This window comes from Cebidichthys violaceus, unplaced genomic scaffold, assembly GCF_023349555.1.
Source record: "Cebidichthys violaceus isolate CVI_PGR_0920_01 unplaced genomic scaffold, fCebVio1.0.p SCAF_1, whole genome shotgun sequence".
In the NCBI taxonomy this organism is placed as follows: Eukaryota; Metazoa; Chordata; class Actinopteri; order Perciformes; family Stichaeidae; genus Cebidichthys; species Cebidichthys violaceus.
This window is the reverse complement of record NW_027176262.1, coordinates 12620757-12641485: the sequence shown is the minus strand read 5'-3', so window position 1 is coordinate 12641485 and position 20729 is coordinate 12620757. Positions and strand designations below refer to the sequence as shown.

Below are 20729 nucleotides of genomic sequence, written 5' to 3'. Positions count from 1 at the left end.
GGACTTTACAGGCAGCAAACATGTGATTAAGTGTTTTTGAAGTACATAGCAATTCTTATACTTTACCTTCCAGGTGACCCTGATACTCTGAGAGGTTACTGGCTGCAGGATCACCTCCATAGGAGGACCGTCAGGCTCTGCAGAGAGAGAGAGAGAGAGAGAGAGAGAGAGAGAGAGAGAGAGAGAGAGAGAGAGAGAGAGAGAGAGAGGGGAAGAGAGAGGGACAGAGAAAAAGAGAGAGAGAGAAAGAGAGGAAAAGACAGAGAGAGAAAAGAGAGAGAGAGAGACAGAGAGAGAGAATGAGACAGAGAGAGGGACAGAGAAAAAGAGAGAGAAAAAAAGAGAGAGAGAGAAAGAGAGAGAAAAAGAGAGAGAGAGAAAGAGAGAGAGAGAGGGAGAGAAAAAGAGGGAGAGAGGGGGGTTGAGGCAAACATTGTATGGCTTTCATGTTTTCAGTCTCATGTCTCATGGCCTAAATATTCTAATCTACAACTTTCAAAGATGTTTTTCTCAGTTTTATTGAAATGGAATTTGAATACAAATATCCAAGGACATATCTCGGCGTCTGCACAGGTGCAGTGACTAGGAGCTAATACAACAATCAAACGTGAAATATTTGCTCAAATAAGTGCAGTGCTGTCAAGATCCTTACGTGCTTCCTCTGTGCTGATGGTGAGCTCCTTACTGGCCTCGCTCTTGCCTATCGCATTGTAGGAGTACATGCGGATACTGTAGACAGAGGCAGGGTGAAGGTCCACTATGTTTGCCTGATTGTTTGTGGGAGAGATGTTTCGAGTGGCATGTTTCAGCTCCCATGAATCTGCCAAAAAAGAAGAGAATATGACTGATACTGTTTTCCACTATATTTCCCACTTTGAGGATTTTGTATTTTCTCAGTCTTATACAATATTAAGGCCGTTTTGAATCTCACACTAACAAATTATTTATACTAAGTATGACATACATTTGAATATGTACTGCGTTCCAACTGTTGTATGTGGATTTTGTGTACATGAGAAATACCCAGATGTATACTAGATTAGCAAGAACTTCTGAGTATGAGATGTGAGCTTAATGGAATAAGTCATAATCTTTTGTAGGAAGTAAGCATTACACACTGCTTGTGTATGTAGTACATAATATGTTAGTATGCAATTTCAAACAACCTAAGTGTTATTTTTTCCCTATAATCTTCCTGCAGAATAGTCACGTAAAATTCTTGAAAATTGTTGTTTGTATTTTGACATTGAAAGTAAATTTCAATACATTCAGTAGTGTTTAAAATAAATACAAGAATCACCAACAGCTCAGCATATTATTCAACTGTTAGAATAACTATAATATCTTAATTTTCTGTAAAATTAAGAATACACTCTTTACTTACCTGTCTTGTTCTTATACTCAATATCATAGGAGGTAATGACGCTGTTTCCATCAAATCTCTGTGTCCACCGGAGATTCATGCTGCGATCTTTCACTTCACGCACCTCCAACTCTGGAGGGTCTGGGGGCTCTGAGGATTTAAATGAGAGAGTGCGAGTGAAGGGAGGAAGGAAAGATAAAGGAAGGAGAGGATAGCACAAAAAGAGAGATCATTTTAGTGGGAAAGAGGGACAAGCAGGTTTATGAGCTTTTATCAATATAAAGGTACCTGATGGTACCTGCATTTGACAGGAATCGTTACAGTACCTTGCACAGTGAGCTGGATAAGGCCACGTCCTTCTCCATAAGAGTTAATGGCATGACAGGAGAAGAAGACAGAATCCTCACGCTCTGCTGGCTTTAGCTGTATGGAGAAATGTAGAAAGACAAATGTCAAAGAGACAAACAACTCAGTACACCTTTGTGATGGAAAAGGCCCTGTGAGAGTTTTTTCTCTACCATGCATGTTTGGTATTTAGGTGACTCACCGTGCATTGCATTGGGAGGAGAGGTGCAATAAGTCACAAACTCCATTCAAGCATGTTTTGCCTGCACTTAAAATATATACATTCTTTAACCAGTGAATACATCTAAATGCACACCAAAATCCATAATTGCTTACACTCTATAGATGCCTTCCCTTTCAGATGATAACTACCTCCACAGTAATTTGAAGGCGATAGGTACATGTTTCAACTTGAGTCTATAATTTGAGTTGGGCATATTGTCAAACCACAGTAACGGACACAAAATCCACTGGGGTAACCTTTATTAAATCTTGTGCAAGCTTCTGCGATCTTGTGCACGTCAAACCAGCTGGGAGATGATGACATCCTCAGAACTCCCTGGACACACTGGTGATTCAGTTCCACTTTATATCACCAAGCTCCTTCAGTACCACTTGTTAAAGGGTGACCCTTACTTAGTATCATCATCCAAAAACAGTGCATCACCAGGCTGCAGCAGCTGTATGCATCATATCCAGCTTTTCTATGATACATACCAGAGAAAGCATCTCATTCTTAAATGCAGTAAAGGTAGACTTGTGCCTGCCATGACCAATCTGGTGTGGGGATCGTATATTTTTTATCATAAGTCTGCTGTATAGCAACTCTGAATGTCCCAAGATGAACATAAATTTCCCCTTTGGAGATGCTGGTCTGTAACCTGGCCCGCCAGATGGTTTGTTGCACAGAACCATCTGAGGAGCCGTAATTGGAAACTGTTTGGAAAAAGGGCAGGCACTTTCATAAAATAGGTGATTGGATGAACCATCTGTCAATCAAACTTTTGCCGGTCAGGAGAAGAAAAAAAACATCTTCTCCATGGAGAAAAGCCTTCAGTGCTGTTGTTTACTTCCCTTTTGATGTATAAATATTGTCCTCTTCTTATATAACTGATGCTATTGCAGCATCTACACTAAACTCTTCAAGAGTTGCCATTGCTGTTAAGAATGAACAGTCGCCTCATGTCATCTCACACAGACCGAAGCCACGCCCGGAGCCGCCAGCAGCTACTCACAGGACGCTTATTTGTCCAGTCCATGGCTTCCAAGACACACATTATTTAAAGCTTGACAAGACATATTTTGTGTAATATATGATCCTGTGATTCTTGTGTAATCTTGTGACATTGCGAGAATCCAACTGCTGTGGAAGGCAAGCTAGTCCAGATTCCAATACCAAACTGATGATATGTCGTGGTGGGGAGAACACTGATGTTAATCAATTAGATAGCTCATGACTGCTACGAACCTTTAATAACCTCTAATACACGAACAGGAGACCGATATCTCATTTCAGTGTAATTTCACACACAATAACGGTGAGCAAAATTACAGCAAACTAGAAATGTGCTTTGCACTTCCTTGACTCATAAAAGCAGGGCTCAAACGGACAAAAGAGAAAAGGGACATCTATCTATTTGTCAATTAAATAAGAGTCATAAAGACATTGCTGTCTGATTTCTTCAATTAGACGCTCTGCCATAGGTAAGAACTTCTTACCTTGAGTGTAGACAACACCTCGTCTGTCTTCTCATTGGGACTGGTGGTAATGGAGTATCGGGGGTTGCGGTCAGGGTCAATCACTGTGTCGCCTCTCTCCCAGCGGATGATGATGGGCCATTCTCCCCTGGCTGTGCAGTTCAGCTCCTTCAAGTGACCCTTCTTAGCCATGGTAGTGTTGGGGTGACTGGTGATCATAGCTGGGACTGGAAGGAGAAGGGAAATGGAGTGTGAGAAAAAGAGAAGGTGAGAACAAATGAAGGAAATGGTGACGGTAAACAGATTGGTGAGGGGACATCAGATGACAGAGATAAAAGAGGGAGAGGGGGAAGTAAAAGTAAAAGTAAGTGGATAAAAAGAAGGGTTAGGGTGGAAAGGGAGAAAGAAGTGAAAGACCGAAGAGGATAAGAGGGTGGGACAGCCGGCAGTTAAAAAGGTGGAGTTCACAGTGGCCAAGTTCCATTGCAGTAGTAGAGTAATGAAGAGCTATGGTCAATGAGGTAAAGTCAATAAACCTCCTCTCTCATTCTCCAATAGTTACACCAGGGTCTAGGGGAATGAACAGGCAAAAACGATACACTACCTTTTGTGTGCACTCTACTCACAAGATCACTCACAATCTTCTCTGGCCAACACACACTCAATCGCACAATACCGATCTGAGGAGGGTTCTGCTGTTTTGTTTTCATCACTTATTCATCTCACCCTCCCTCTTTTCCTCCTTCTCCGCTGAGCGAAACAGACAGAATTGAAGGAGGCAGAGGAGAGGAACGGTTCAATCAATAACACTAACACCAGTAGGAGAAAAAGAGAGAGAGGGGGGGGGGGGGGCAACCTTGTGATAGCAGAACATGACGAAACTATTGGTTGTTTTTATGTGCATCTGGTTATAAGCGTCTGTGTGTGCAAGTGTCAAAAGAAGCCAGGTATTATGCATTAAACGTCTCTTTTGTGGGTAAAGCTGATTTGAAAGTTCATGGTTCTGCATGCTACAAAGTACACTCTTATAATGCTCAAACTGAGTCTGTGTGTGTGTATGTGCATGCACATTTTCCCCATGCATGTTCCCATTCCATTACATAGGATGGTACTGACAGCAGGGCAGGATGAGAGAGATTGATTGCAGATAATGATTAAGCTCAAAGTGTTTTTGATTGTCTGTAGACAGATCCCAAGAGTCAAAAGATCAATCGCTCAGTTGTTCGCTTTCTCACTGCATACACACACACACACACACACACACACACACACACACACACACACACACCCTTCATTCTCTCGCTGTTCTTTATTGTTGTCCTCTTATGTCCATGGTCACCTTTGTATCACCAATTCATTAGTGTGTATGGGTGTATGTTCATGCCCAGAGAGCATAGGGAGAGTACTGCGAGCTGGCTCATTGGTTTGACACAGTTAGCAAGTGTGTGTGTGTGTGTGTAGAGACCGATACAGCCGGAGCATCCCAGATGGCCTTACCGCAGTTATCCATGCCCTGAAACACTCATGCTCTGCTACATTAGCTCGTCGGAGTTTGTATACTCACTCTTAACGGTGAGGACCATGCTCTTGCTGATGTCCGAGCCAACGCCATTGGAGGCCTGACAGAGGTAGAATCCACGATCTTCTTCCAAAACATGTCTGATGAGTAGAGAGCCGTTACTCATGATCTGGATACGGCCCGTCAGAGGCACAGGGTGGTACTGCTGTGGATTCCCAATACCCGCTAGACAGAAAGAGAAGATTATGATGAACTGCAAAGTAACTGAGGATCTCTACATTTTAACAAAATGTACTACTATTTATTTACATACTGTAGATAAATAATGAAAGACAGGTCATGTACCTAGTGCAGCTTTGGCATGCTTCCACATGACTTTAGGAGGAGGGTATCCATCTACTGAACAGTTTAGGATCCCAGCCTTTCCATAGATCCCATCCTGATTATTGGGCTGAACCACAAACCGAGGAGGCACTGGAGAAAGGAGAGACAAAAAAAATTAATTTGGGGGTTCTCTCTCACACTGGAACAATATTTTATGTTTCCTGCAGTGCCAGTAAACAGTATTTCAGTCAGAAAATCATCAACAATACTGATGTAACACTAAATTAAAACTTTCCATCTGCTGTGTTCATTATTTTATTATGATATGGAATAAATGTAGGATCCAGTTAAAGGGGCATTCCACTGATTTTCAGTGGTTGAAGAAGTATTCAGATAATTTACTTCAGTAAACGTACCATTAAAGCAATGAAAGAAAATCAACATCATCACACATCAAAGAATGAAAAGTAACAGTGCTGGTTCTGCAGGTAAATGGCCTGTGTGACTGATGTTACTGATTATATTATTATATGTGACTTATTATAGTAGGGTTAGGCAACCTTAGACACGTGTGCCACCATTGGAACTCGGAAGCTTACCAATGGCACAATGTGCAAGAGATTTTTGGGGTGATTGGGAAAGTGCCGATTCCTGCCAAATTACCTATTTCACAGCCATTGGCCTTGGCACGGCCTGTTATTAGGGTAGTTTTATTTATTTTTTGCTGATGAACAAGATTGGTGGAAGGTTGGTAGAGTTCATGATTTCAACTCAGATGTGGATGTTTTCATTAGGATGGCAGCCTTCTTGTGTAGTGTTCTCATATATAATCACAACATTCTGATTATAGAAGAAGGATCTTTTTAAAAAAAATATTGCTATGCATATTTCCTATACGGATGGAATAGAATTACAGATCCATTGTAGATTAAAATTTTTGATGTGGTGTGATAATTAAACTTAATCTTAATAGAACACTGATTAACCAGAAATGTATATATATATATATATATATATATATATATATATATATATATAGTATAACAGTATAAAACATATATAAACCTATAAAACAGTTAAGTAATCATAAACATATTTTTAAAACTAATATTTAATGTAAAATCTTAATCTACATCTAAAGTAACTACAGCTGTTAAATAAATGCAGTGGAGTAAAAGGTGGTGGAGAAGAAGTAAAAAGTACCAGAGCCAGAGGCACAGGCAGTATAGGAGATTGCTAGAGTCACCACTTAAAATCTCGCCTTGGGCACCAAATTGGTCCTGGTCGGCTCTGTACAGTACCATAAAATCGAAATAGAAGAGTTAAGTAAAGGTACCTTAAAACTGTAGTTAGGTAGTCGTATTTGAGTAAATGTTACTTTCCACCACTGCTGATTTTACATATCAAAAGTACTAGCCACAGGAAGTACTTCAGAAAGAGTTGAATAGTCATTTCTGTGAGAGGCTCTGAAGAGTCTGACAAATTACTCAATCATTCAGCTTCACAGAAAGTCTACCCTGGAGGTCATGAAATTTGAAAGATGAGGGTTTTTACTAGCAAAGATGGTCCAATAAAAGATGCTACTGAGCTGCATTATGGGAAGTTAAGTATCCAGTGTAACCCATAACAAGGACATAGAGTCAAGATATATAAGCCTTGCTGCTTAAATTTTGACTACTTTTTGAAATCTACGAAGTCATCCAACTTTATTTGAGTGCAATACTAAATCACTGCAGTGCTATTTTAAAATACCCCCCTCCCTTTCCCCTTAAACTCTTTCTTAATCTCACTTTTTTAACAATCATATCTCACTCCTTCCTTTCTTACCTGTTACTGTGAGCTGCCTCTCCGTGCTGACAGTGGCAGCATCATTGCTGGCAATGCAGGTGTAGTTGCCATTGTGTTTGAGCGACACCTTGGATATCTGGAGAGAGCTCATGAACTCCTTTGTGTCTATGGTGATGCCAGAAGAGGGCACGATCTCCTGCCCATCCTTGCGCCATGTGATGCGTATGGGCATGTCTCCAGACGACACCACGCAGGCAATGTACATCAGTTTACCAATGGAAGTCGGTGGAAAGTCAAATGGCTGGATCAGTGGAGGAACTGAGAGAGGCAGAGAAGGGAAGGATGAAAGAGTAAGCAAAAGAGGTGAAGGAAGGAGAGTGATATGGTGTAAGATGTGTAGAGAGGAAGAAAGAGTAAATAGAAATGTAAGAGATAAAGTAATTGAGGGGGAAATAGTGAAACAAGATATAAGAAGATGAGTAAAAGAGATAGAACAGGCAGATCAAGTGAGGAAATACATGATGAAAAGGAGAGTGGGGGAGAGAAAAAGGCAAGGACAGGCAACAGGGTGAAATAAAGGGTATATAGAGAGAAGACAGAATAAGGCAAATAGGGAGTGGAAATAAAGAAAAAAAGATGAATGAAAACAGTTAGAGGGTTTTTTAAATGAGCAGGGTGAGTAAGAGGTGAAGACAGAGATTTGAGGCAAATATGAATAAGTGAAGGATAAAGAAAGAGAGAAAGTCAGATGTAAAGACACAGGGAGAATATGGGTAGACACACATTTGAAGATTTGGGGGCACCAAAAGGACATGGGGTGGGAGGGTGAGTGATGCAAAGGGAAAAGAGGTGGATGTAGAAAGATACAAAAGAGGGAGACATTAAGAGAGAGTGAGATTTCTTTTAGAGGACATGGATCAGAATCATTTTTGTTAAACTAGTAGTCTATCTTTCTGTCTGATTTCTTGAGTCTCTCATCAAAGCCTGGACCCCAAAAGCTTCCAAAACACCACCGCCTGGCCTACTAGCCTACCCACTTTTTAGCCAGCTGTACCCCCTACCAATCCCTCCACTCCATCCCACCCTGCCCTGCTAAAGCCAGCCCATAATAGCTGCTCTAATTAGAGCCTCATCCGCAGGGGGAAGAACGGTGTTGCTATGGAGAGCGGCGGAGGTGATGGCGGTGGTTTGGAGTGGAGAAGGAAGGGAGGGTGGTTATGGTTGGGGGGGGGAAATACAGCTGAGACATCTGGGGGATTTAATCTGGGCCTCGTTAAAATTCATCTAATTAAATCAGAGACATGACGAGCACACATTCATATAAGCACATACTCACACTCGTATGCAGCCAATGCACATACACACAAGCATGTGCATGTCCATGAGCACGCACGTGTGTATACGCATGTGCGTGTATGCACGAAAAAACACTACGAAGACACCTGAACACCAAAAATTTCACACATCTGCTAATGTCAAGTCAAAACCCACACAACCCAAACTCACAACTTCCCAAAACTAACATGTCATGCTATCATGCTGTGCGGCGAGCTGACCAAAACAGCATACAGATATGCAAAATGTATGCAGCACACACACAATTCAATTCACACACATTTATGCATGTGTATGGCATGCACGCACACAAATTGTGCTCCATGTAATTGCGGAGTGGTTGAAATAGCGCACTCGGCCACTCCGCCCCTTAATCAGGGGTTATTAGAGGCAATGCATACAGCTTTCTTCTTTCCTCTCTCTCTGTTTCATTCACACACCCCTGCTTCTTACCCCTGCGTCTTACTCACTCTCCATCAGTGTTACAATCACCCTGTTTTACATTCATATTTTTTTCCCAGTAAAAAACAGCTAGACTCATATAAATTACAATTCTATAATCATTTTACTTAGTTTATTCTCTTCATTGGGCAAACCTCTAAAAAGTACTTACTTACATACTACTTTAGATAATACTTTAGAGATATCTGTGTGACTCTCCATCCTAGCCAAGTAAAAGAAAGTGTGAAACTCTGACAAACTTTCAATGATCAACTGACCTTTGACAGTAATATAGACAGTCTGCGTGATAAACAGCTGTGGTTGGATCAGCACGCTGCAGACATAGGCCCCCTCGTCCATCCCCTTCTGAACATCGCTGAGCTTCAGAGTCCCATTTTCATACACCACCTGAACAGTAATCAGCAGTGTTACACTCACAGGTGTAACATGGATGGTCGTTTTATTCATACATGTAAACAGAGCTGTGAATTTAAATGAGATGATGCCAGATGATCAGCTGCTAAAATTGTAATTTAGATGGTCAAACAACACTCTATATAAGGATAGGATGTATGTAACTGCATATTGTATATTCATGTTATACAGTGCTGTATGGAAAATAAGTTATGATAAATTAAAAAAAATGTTTAGCAAAAATGTAGAAAGTGAAATCTACCTGGCGATGATTGTCAGGCAGCAGAAGCCCCTCCTTGTACCAGTTGATTGAGTAATAAGGGTACCCAATCACACGGCAGTTTATGAAAGAGTTTCTTCCCGCCACTGCAGTGATGTTTTTCATAGGCCGAATCCTCGGAGGACCTAATGGGGGTAGAGAGAAGAAAAGAGAGAGAGAGAGAGAGAGAGAGAGAGAGAGAGAGAGAGAGAGAGAGAGAGAGAGAGAGAGAGAGAGAGAGAGAGGGAGAGAGAGAGAGAAACAGAGGGAGAGATATGGAGAGAAAGAAAATGAGATGGGTTGACCAGAGGAAGAAAAGAGAGGGGAAAATGATAAGATTATTAGTTGATGTTGTCAGAGGCAGGTTGTGGAATTTTAGAAATAAAGGGGAGGGGTGACAGGGAAGGGAGTTGGGCAGTAGGGAAGAGACAGAAGAGGAAAAAAAGCAAGTAAGGGTATGGGAAGAGAGAGAGAGGTTTGAGTGTCTTATCTTAAAAGCAGCTTAAATTCTGAAGTTTTTCTGAAGGAGCGCCTGCATACTACTGTTTTCTGTTGAAATTCAGTTTAGTCCATCCCAGACACATGTAAGATTTTAAAGTCAACAGCAATGAAGTTACTCAGCTGTTTTTTAAGCAACCTTTAAAAAGATGTGAACTAAAATAAGCCTTACCAATTGCCTTTAGGCAGGGAGGAACTAAAAGTTGTTCAAAATATTAGGGAAAACGCCCCTGTTTCTCTGACAGTTATCTTTGTTTCCCAGAGTACCAGAATCAAACCAAATGCAGGGATGCCAGACATATATTACAGTAAATGTATCCTGCACCTGCCAGATTTGTGCTGGGTGTTGCAGGACCTGCAGGATTGTAATTCCGTTGCACCCCTCCAATGCAGTACTCATTGGCTTTAACAACCTAATCAGAGATTGTTTACATACGCATGTGTGCAAAGCACTTTTTATTCACTGTGGGACATGGACAAAGTGCATTTCCCATGATTGTGAAGCGTAACAAATGCATTGTTTTCTCTGTTATAACAAACAAACGTGTGCTCTGTGCTGTGAACTCTAAGAAGGTTCTGCTACGTGGGCTATAGTAGTTTAAGTGACAATGAGAATGAGCAATACTGACCACAACAGGTAATTGATACAGTAGACTAACAGGAACAAAATCCATGTGAACGCTAAAAATATAAATGTATAACAAAAATGAAGCTTGACTGCCTCAATATGTTGCTCATGTATCATTGCCAAAAGAGAGACTGAAGGATGTGGACCGGCAGCCAGACAGTAAATCGGACGGACACAAAATGTGTTTAGCATTACTGGAGGACACTGGGAGCTATCACTCAATCATCTGTCAATTCTTCTGTGACCTTCTCACCATTGTACTTCTTTCTAGCTTTGTTTTTGTCTCTCCTTCGGGCCCTCCTACCCATTTCTCTCTCTCTCTCTCTCTCTCTCTCTCTCCTCCCTTTCTCAGCGTGTGCTGAGCTTTGAAGTCACAGCTCTGACGAGTGAAAGATGTATTATTCAGTAGCACCGTCGCACAGATACACACTCACAAACACATAAACAGTATACACGTGCATGTGTGTTCAACTACTGTCTGTGTGGCTTAGTATCTCTGCTTTTGGCCTCTGACTGAATGAGATAAGTTAAGTGTATCACATTTCAATGAGTGGGCAAGCATAGTGTGTTACTGCTTTTGATGTGTGCATCATTATGCATGTGTGTATTGGCTAGATGTGTATTGAATGCAGGGCTGAAGCTCTCTGGCAATTGAGGTCATTCTTACTCCAATGATCATTCTGGCATGTCTCCTTAGAGCAGACTCACATGTCACAACCACACATCTCACTAAAGGACAGAGAAAAGTGTGCATGTGTGTGTGTGTGTGTGTGTGTGTGTGTGTGTGTGTGTGTGTGTGTGTGTGTGTGTGTGTGTGTGTGTGTGAGAGAGAGAGAGAGAGAGAGAGAGAGAGATACAGCCCTGTCCATCGGTGTCACTCTTCATCCTTGTCATCGCTGACGACAGTGACATCACCAGTCCTGTCACCAGAGTTCACCATCACTCCCCCAGCAGACACCGGCACTCCTCCCCTCTTCTCTCATTCCATCTATTCTCTCTCTTCCCTTGGTCTCTGGCCATCTGTTTCTTTCTCTTCTAAAGTTTCTTCATCCATTTGTCTCACGTTCCCTTAATCTTGCTTCCTCTCATTTAGCCACTCTTTCTCTCCATATGTTAAGCTACTATCTCTCTATTGGAACATTTGGTCTGCCTTCAAACTACAGTCTTACTGTCCATGTGTGTGAGCATACAGATAGCTACAGTAGGTGGATGAGTAGCTGTATTTGTTTGTGTGCGTTCACAAAGGTTGAGGTGCAGAGCTACAGTCAACTAAACAACAGGACAGCAACAGACTGCAAGAAAGAAAGACATAATGAGACAGACAACATACACTGTATGTGCTGCTTGAAGAACAAAACACTGATGCCTGCAAATACTTATTATATAAGATTAAAGTTTGACAGACAGAACAAAAATAGAAAAAAGAAAAAGAAGAACTAAAAATATACAGTAAAGCAAAACACACATACAGACTTAGAGATAGAGATATAGAAGGGTAGAGGATAGGACATGGGTCAGGGTAGGGGTCAGGCCATAAAAAGCCTCTGTATGACTGATATTGAAAAGTAGACAGGCACCTCTTACGTTTATGCGCGCTTGGTACTCGGCACTACCGGCCGAGTTTCGTGCGGCGCACCGATACACTCCTCCATCGCGAATCTGCGGGCTGCTGATGTTGACGTGGCTCACAGTGCTGCCATCCGAGAGCGTGTACTGGCTGGTTCTGACACGCGACAGGTCCCGGGCAACAGGCTCGTCGTCCAGGGTCCAGGTGATGGTGGGAGGAGGTGCTCCTTTGGCAGCGCACATCAGGGAAAACGGTTCACCTGGTACCACCACCCTCTCGCTGAAGGAGGCGACAATGCGGGGTGTACCATCTGAGAAACAATCAAAACACAAGAAATGTAAGGTGTGAATATAGAAACAAATGGTAACAATGTGTTACGCTGGATTCAAATCAGCCTTTTGGTTGAAAAATAATAATAGACTAAATCACAATACTTGGAAGCGTACGTTTTTACTGTACGGCACCGAATAAAAAAATAACACCTAATGTCTGTAACAAGAATGGAGCTGCATGAAGAGTAACATAATATAGACAATCTGTCCCAGGGCTAGTATTACCATAACCATATGCAGAAACATATGTGTGCAAATGTGCATGTACTCAATGTGTATGATGAAATAAAAATGAATTGGAAATTATTGGAGAGATTACACTAGATGAAACATAACAGAAATGCTATGCAATTGTCATTGTCCATCATTACCCACTGAATAAATGGAAGTCAATCACTTCTCCCTTGTCCTCTTCACAATAATTTGTCGAAATACAGACACAACTGTAAAAACATATCCCAGTAACAGACACACAACTCCACATTAAGTATATGCATTACATAAACTGGACCTTGGACAGTTCTTGTTATACATACATTCATGATTTTATACCGACATGGTAATCCCTGCCTGTCCTCACCTTCGAGCAGTATGATGGAGAAGTCCTGGGCAGTCTGGCCTTTGCGCGTGGCAAAGCACTGGTAAGCTCCCGAGTGTCTCTTTTGTGCAGCGGAAATGAACAATGTCTCATTGTGAGCCCCCTGGATGGAAAAGTGCTGATCAGGCAGCACAGATTCGGTGTTACGGTACCAGGACACCATAAAGTGCGGGGAACCCTGGACGGCACAGGATAAGATGACAGTGCTGCTGATCCCCGTCTTCAGGTTCTTGGGAGACAAGGTGACCCGCAGTGGCTCTAGAGATGACCAGGCAAAGATTTTTAAAAAAAAAGACAAGACGGTGCTTTTTATAAATGTCAGTCATACCTTCTCATTCACAAGTTAATATCTAAACACAAGGCACTGAACTTAGTGGTATTACTTGTATTGCTGAACTAAAGCAATTTTAAATTGAGACAGGCCAGGCAACCCACATCATATGTTGGTGTGATCGTGTATTTGTTGTTTGTGTGATCGTGTATTTGTTGTTTGTGTGTCGAGATATCTGCCATCGCTTTTTGTGTGTGAGTGTGTGTGCTCAGCGGCGAGGAAAAACGAGACAGCAAGAAAGAAAGGGGAGAAAATGTCAGTGAGCAATAAAGCAGCTGGTGTTAAGTGCTTTAGGCTGCTGAATGTGTGTGAGCATGTGTGTCAGGGAGTGACCATACAAGTGTAAGACTTTCTTCATGGGCAATAAGTGCATGTACTGTAAGCGTGTGTCCAAATGTGTGTGTATGTGTACCACCTTCTATGCTCTGTCATAGGAGGTTTGTGGGTTGTGTTGTGATGTGCCCTGTGGCCTGTCTGCGCAGTGTCCACTGACTTCACCCTTCCCTTCACAAGTGTACCATTTTCTCTACCAGCGTCACCTCCTCACATCTCGTTCATTCATACATCTCTCCCTCCCGCTCTCATATCCTAAGTAAAGAGAAGGACGGACCACTGTTCTGCTCTGTCACCGTAGCGACGCCTCGCTCGGGTTTGGGAGCACTGCTGGGGAACGAGTCATCCATGGGGATCAAGCTCACACTCGGCCCAGACAAGGTTGGGTTGGAGAGGGGTGTGTAGGAGGCATGGGGCCAGGGCAAAGCCAACAGAGCTTAAAAGATGTCTCCATCACACCTGACATCACATTCATCTCACTCTGTCATTCCAACCGTACTTGTCATTGTGGAACAACGGATGAATGAAGTAACCAGTGATACTTTCTTGTGTGCTGAATCTTGGTATTTTATTATTCTGCTATACTGTTTTCAGTCCTTTACCCACCTATAACGTTGAGGTGACCTGTCACCTCTTTGGAGCCAAAGCTGTTGGTGACCTCACAGATGTAGTTGCCACTGTCCTCAAGCCTCAAATCGGAAACAGTGAGACCAGTGATGCGCCGCGTCCAGCGGGAGTCTGCAGGTAATGGTCGACCATCCTTTAACCATCGGATGGTGGGGTTTGGGTATCCGGAAGCGATGCAGGGCAGCTCCACACTCTGCCCCACCTGTACCTCACTGGACTGGAAACTGTCCAGCACTGACGGGGTGGACTCCGTAGGGTCTGTAGATGAAGCACGTCCATAACAATATATTCATTCAGAAAAATCTGTACTTTAACCAATTTTTAGATCCTTAAAGTAATAGTTTGACATTTTGGAAAATACATTTATTCACTGTCTTGCTAAGAGTTAAATGAAAAGATAGATTCCAATGTCATGTCTATAGGGTAGCTATGCAGCTACTGCTAGCAGATGGTTAGCTTAGCTTAGCACAAAGACTAGAAACAGCTGTCTTGTAAGTCCTTTGAAGAATACAAGTGTCAAAGAAAAGTCACTGCTCATATAGTCATGCTTTAAATTAGCATTTAGCAACTACAATGAAAGGAAATGGTATATTTTACGTTGCCTACCCATAACAGAGAGCCTGGCTCCATTGCTCTGGCGAGTCTCTCCACTGTACTTGTGCTTTGTGATGCAGCGGTAGGTGGACAGAGCATCTTCCTTCTGAACTTCTGAGATATACAGAGCGCCAAATGAGGTCAGGAAAAAACGGTTACCTGTGGAGGACAGCAGAGAGGGAACAGGTAGGAGAGGCGAGAACGATACGTTAGTCAGCATATCTGAGTAACATATTATAACAAAGCCATGTCATTTGCATGTAAAGCATTGTGAGGGTCTATGGAAAGAGGGTGTCATATGCTGTATAGATAAATCCATTTGTTTGTTTTCATTACAATTTCATAATGTCCACTATAGGGCTTTGTTCACTTTCTTCTGTCTTCTCTATGCCTAAATAATATATATCTATGTCAAAAAAGTAAGGATTTCTGAGTGATTTTTCTAAATTGTCTTAAAGTGAGATTATGCAATTTTTGAAAGACAAATGGTGCAATTGGCCCTCATACAAGTCGAGAGCTGAATTCATAAGCAATAAAATGCACCTTTGTTGATTTCAATACACTCCTTACTTGGTAGCTTATGGTGGCGAATGTTCGCAGACTTTAGATAGATTTACTGTGCAAAACACTGACATGTTCTGTACTTAATCAGTTCACTGACGTTAAGGCTCTACTACATTTGTGTTACACTGTTACACTATGTTTTACCAGGTCACAGATAAATATTTCAGTGGTGTAATAACAAAACAAAAAAGATTCCCACAATTGCCAAAAAGATAAACCTTACATTCCACACAATGCCTTGTCCATCTAACATGGATGTAAACTTGTGTACCACAATTCTACACAAATGCTCTCTCGATGCCTCATGTCTTTTCAAGTTGTATTCACTATTCTGAATGAACACAATTAAAATCCACAAGATATTCATTATTTTTCATTTTTCTCCATCAACTTCTCCATCATGAGACCCTCTTGATAAACTGTGGGCATATTTTTCAGCAAAAACACTGAATTTCAGAAGAAAAGGAAAGGCAGGACTATAATAAACATGTCTTCAAAAGGCCCAACCACAGCACTTAGGTGAACACATGGGAGCTTTAAACATACTCTGTCCTACCCACCGAGTGAGATTTACACAATAGAGAAAGACCGATGAGGGGGAAGAGAAAGAGAGAAGAGAGAGGGGTGTTATTGTAGGTGTAAATAATTGATGTGTCTCTGTGTGTTATGGTAACAGCAGATTAGTGTCATTTTCATTTCACATCAGTGACTGCTTGGTCTGCCTCTGATTTATCTACATGTCAATACAGACAGCACGTGCACACGTGTGTATGTGAGAGAGTTAGAAGAAGAGAAGAGAGAGATGGAAGGAGAAGAGATGAGGAGAGTGTATTTCAGTGTTTGATTCTTTCCGCTTCTCTGACTCTTTTTGTATTCTGTTCCCCCAAAGGGTTATTTTAGACAGTGTGCACTTCAGAGTTTGTTGTAGATTGCAGATTGTTTGCTTATGTGAATTCTATTGCAGTTTGTGTGTGTGTGACTCTGCGTGTGTGTGTGTGAACACTCTGGCTGTTGTTTGCATGTACATGGTGTTTCATTGTATCTTTGCAATGTTGACAAGAGAGCACTTGAGTATAACACAGGAGCATCGAATAGTTTAATAATGAAAATATGTGACGCACGCACGCACACACACGCGCACGCACGCACGCACGCACGCACGCACGCACGCACGCACGCACACGCACACACACACACACACACACACACACACAGCTCCAAGCAATAGGTCAGCACCTAGTCAAAGCACATATATTCTGAAACTTTAGGGTACTAGCTTTTAGATGTGGTTAATTGTTGATGAAAAGAGACTGCTGTAGTGTGAAAACTTCAGTACTTGTTTTGTTTTTACTCAAATGCTAATTTTTTTGTCAATACTGGTAGTTAATAGATTTTTCCAGTTCTCATTCTTATGTTTTGATGAACAATACATACGTTAATTGTCTGACATGAGCGCACTCATCTGTACATGTTTCTGCATCTATGTATGTAAATGTCAATACAAGATTTTTGGCGAATGTAATGAATGTATAAGTATCAATAACCAAGCTAGTGTGTGTGTGTGTGTGTGTGTGTGTGTGTGTGTGTGTGTGTGTGTGTGTGTGTGTGTGTGTGTGTGCATGTGTGTCTCCTGCCACATTGTGAGCAACAACAATCGATGCATTTTATAGCACCACAACCCCATCGAAAAGAGATTTATTAAAAGAGAGACGACTAGCCTGGCTTCCTGCCACACACAATCACACACACACACACACACACACACACACACACACACACACACACACACACACACACACACACACACACACACACACACAAACACAAACACACTCGCGCCATCACTCTAACAATACTGAAACTTGAAGACCGAGAGCGTTACTTTTTGTGTCAAAGCTGCCAAGTTTTGACTGCCTAAACAAAATGTGCATTATTCCCTTTAACAGAAGAAATTTTCATTTGTTGTCATTTCACTACTCATCGATTAATCGGTTGACTGTTTTTCACATTATTCTCTAAGTCAATTAAAATTGTGAAATTGTGATCAAATATATTCTATTTTTAATGATAAAAAAACTGGAAAAACTGAGTGTAATTTTGATTGACTTGTCTTGAGCTAGGAAGCAAAAATTAAAGAGTCCTGGAAAAATTCTGTGCCGATCAACTAATTGATGAATTGACTGAACATTTCAGGGCTGCTGACCAGCTTTTAGAGTTTTAGAGTCCCCGACTCTTACCGTCAGATCTGTTACAATATCTGTGTGTGCGCTACTGAGCTGTAAGATTTCTGAATATATATATATATATATATATATATATATATATATATATTAAACACACATATATACACAAGTACACAGAGCACTTGTAACTGTCTGCCTGTGCTTCATGCATACTGTATGTGGAGGTTCACACTCACGTGTTTTCATGCGAGTCAGACTGTTGTGCTGAGTGCTAAGCGACGTAAGCTGTAATTTCCAAGCCTGCCCTTTTGTTCCAACCTGGGTATTAAGCCTTACAGGATAATATGCACTTGGCGAGTAGAACCCTGTATAACACACTGCTACAACCTGTCACAACATGCCTGGAGAGAGGAAGACAGACCAGAAGGGGGTGGAGAGGGGAGAGGGTGGGGGTTAGAGAAAGAAATTCTGAGATGTTTAAGAATGGAGAGAAAAGAGAGTGGCGCAAGGGACATTAAGCTTGTCAATGTTGGTTTTAAAGGAAACTTATTCTATAATTTTGCCCTAGTTTATATTTCCTCTTATTTTTTTCTGCAAAATCAATTCCTTGTGTAGCACAGAGTGTGCAGTCAACACAGTTCCCATCTACTCTATCCGTTGATGTAAATTTGATGTGTGTTAAAAACTAACAAAAAAGATCTTCAATTGCAAAAACACATGCCAAATGATGCATATCTGAGTAGCCTAAATTTCCTTGAAAATAATATTATATTGGTGTCCAGCTACAGCATGTAGTGACATACACTAAACAAAGGGAGTTATGACTGAGCAAAAGCAGCCAGTTTAAATGGTCAAAAGATGAATTCATTATCAGTGATGCTTATCAATTTTCTGATCAATTAATCATTTCAACACTAGAGTGCTTAATGAGAGTGGTATATTAGGTGAAATATTCAATTCTCTATCTTCCCTTGGCTGCTCTGAGATCAGCCTACTCTACTACTCTTCACTTCCACTCTCCTCTTTTCACTGGTGCTCTTTCTACCTCATATCTAATTTCGAGTCACTGCCTGCTCTCCTGCTGTCTTTGGAGATGTGACACACCTAAAACAGCGGAGAGGGTGCAGGCAGCGATGGAGGGAGGCAGAGGAGGAGAGGAAGGGGCTGACCCTACAGGAAAGAGGACGGCAGATGGAGATTGATGGAGGGAGAGATAGGGAGATAAAGAGAAACATGCCGTTGGGAGTGACAGAGGTGGGGGGAGAGAGTGAGAGGGATGAGGGGCCTGCAGGCCTGAGAGCCACACATGGGTAAAAACAATTCCTCTACGTCTTTATCTGTCTCTCTTTATCTCCCTCTCTCTTTCTCCCCTTGCAAGCCTCTCCTTGTAGGAGAGAAGATCAATTCTTGTCTAGTCTGCCTACGCCTCCAGGAGTTTGTTGTTGTTGAGTGTGTGTATGTATGTATGTATGCATGCATGCGCTTCTGTGTCTGCTTTTTTTTTTTCTTTTGCTGTGGGATGCAGGATGAGATTTTTTGAGGTCCATCCCACATCCCAGGGAGGCACAAAATCCACTCACTTCATCCTTGACTCCTTGATATCTATTCACCATTCACAGCCTCTCTTCCTCCAGTCTCCCCTTTGCCCTCTACCTCTCTCTGTTGCTGCCCTTTTTCCTTTTAGTCTGTGCTCCTCTTCCTCTTCTTTTAGGAGAGCCTGTAAGTATTGGAATCAGTTCAGCTCATCAGCCTTAGGCAGGAAGTCAAGCCAAGTGCAGAGTGAATCTGCTACTGTATCTCTCTGTGTGAGCAAGTGTGTGTGTGTGTGTGTGTGTGTGTGTGTGTGTGTGTGTGTGTGTGTGTGTGTATGAGTGTATACGTATGCCAGAAATTCCACAGACATACATGCAAATAATGAGACGGAGAGACAGTAAGGGAAAGAGAGAGAGAGAGAAAGAGAGAGAGAGAGAGAGAGAGAGAGAGAGAGAGAGACGGACGCAATGAAAAAAGGATTAGGGAGCCCTGGAGCATCACTTGTCTTCCCCAAAGTTCCCCCAGAGAGAGGACACCCCTCTCCTTTGAGACAGATAGGGGAGTTAGAGGAGGGGGAGGCAGGTGAGATGGAGGAGGTGGTAAAAAGATGGAGGCAGAAAATGAAGGGTAGCAGGAAAGTCGCAGCTATATATATCCCTTTATTGTACATGACTGCCGTCTTTAACAAATTATCATTAAACGAGGGGGGGGGGGGGGGGGGGAGAGTAGCAAGAGCAAAACAATAAAGATAAAATGATAATACTAATGCGGCAGGTTGGAGAAAAGAATTAGATCAGACAGGAAAGAAAGATAAAAAAACAAGAAAAGACATACATACTTTGAGATGCTGGCTAAATCATAGAGAAAATAAAGAGACAGAAATAGATAAAACAGCAAGGCAAAGCGAAAAAGAAAGTGATAATGGAGAGAACAGAGCAGGAGAGGACATGGCGTAAGTAAGGGGATTTGTTCTTGGTGCTGCCATGCAAATGAAGGCAGTGCTGCAGCAATGCTAACTAACAGCAATTCACACTGTTGGACTCATCACTTATTAATGCTCTATGGCTCCCCCTCCCTCCCTCCCATCTCTTTCCCTCTCCCTCTCTTTAACCATTCCTCTCTCCCCTGCTCTCGCCAGGATCTCTCGTTTTTGTTCGCTCTCTCGCTCGCTGTTGCTAGGGCCTGTGCACTCACGTGACAACAGCTGGGTAGGGGGCGCTGCGGTGGCACACAGCGACATGTGCAAGTGTGCGTTTCATGAGTGCTTTTCATGTGTGTGTGCATGCTTTGTATGTGCGACAGAGTACCCTTCATTAGAGGTAAAAATGGAATCAGCCATTTAAATGATGGCGATGGAGATCAGAGGAGAGAGAAAACGCTGAATGGATCTGTAATTGGTTCACAGGCCTGGGCTATAGGCCACAGCGGAGCTCAACACATCTCCGTGCATCATGT

At 42.1% G+C, this 20729-nt stretch overlaps 1 protein-coding gene across 1 annotated transcript in view; it reads right to left on the bottom strand.

The window, feature by feature from the left end:
- dscaml1 (Down syndrome cell adhesion molecule like 1) overlaps positions 1-20729 on the bottom strand; it is a 100662-nt gene that overhangs the window by 24085 nt on the left and 55848 nt on the right. The window contains exons 5-18 of the mRNA XM_068711150.1: positions 15007-15153; positions 14380-14658; positions 13092-13367; positions 12190-12489; positions 9490-9632; positions 9092-9221; positions 7077-7355; positions 5271-5399; positions 4971-5150; positions 3428-3633; positions 1690-1786; positions 1385-1513; positions 653-820; positions 67-137 (exon numbers count right to left, since the gene is read on the bottom strand). Of these exons, the coding sequence (XP_068567251.1) occupies positions 67-137; positions 653-820; positions 1385-1513; positions 1690-1786; positions 3428-3633; positions 4971-5150; positions 5271-5399; positions 7077-7355; positions 9092-9221; positions 9490-9632; positions 12190-12489; positions 13092-13367; positions 14380-14658; positions 15007-15153 (2534 nt within the window). The remainder of the gene's footprint in view (positions 1-66; positions 138-652; positions 821-1384; positions 1514-1689; positions 1787-3427; positions 3634-4970; positions 5151-5270; positions 5400-7076; positions 7356-9091; positions 9222-9489; positions 9633-12189; positions 12490-13091; positions 13368-14379; positions 14659-15006; positions 15154-20729) is intronic.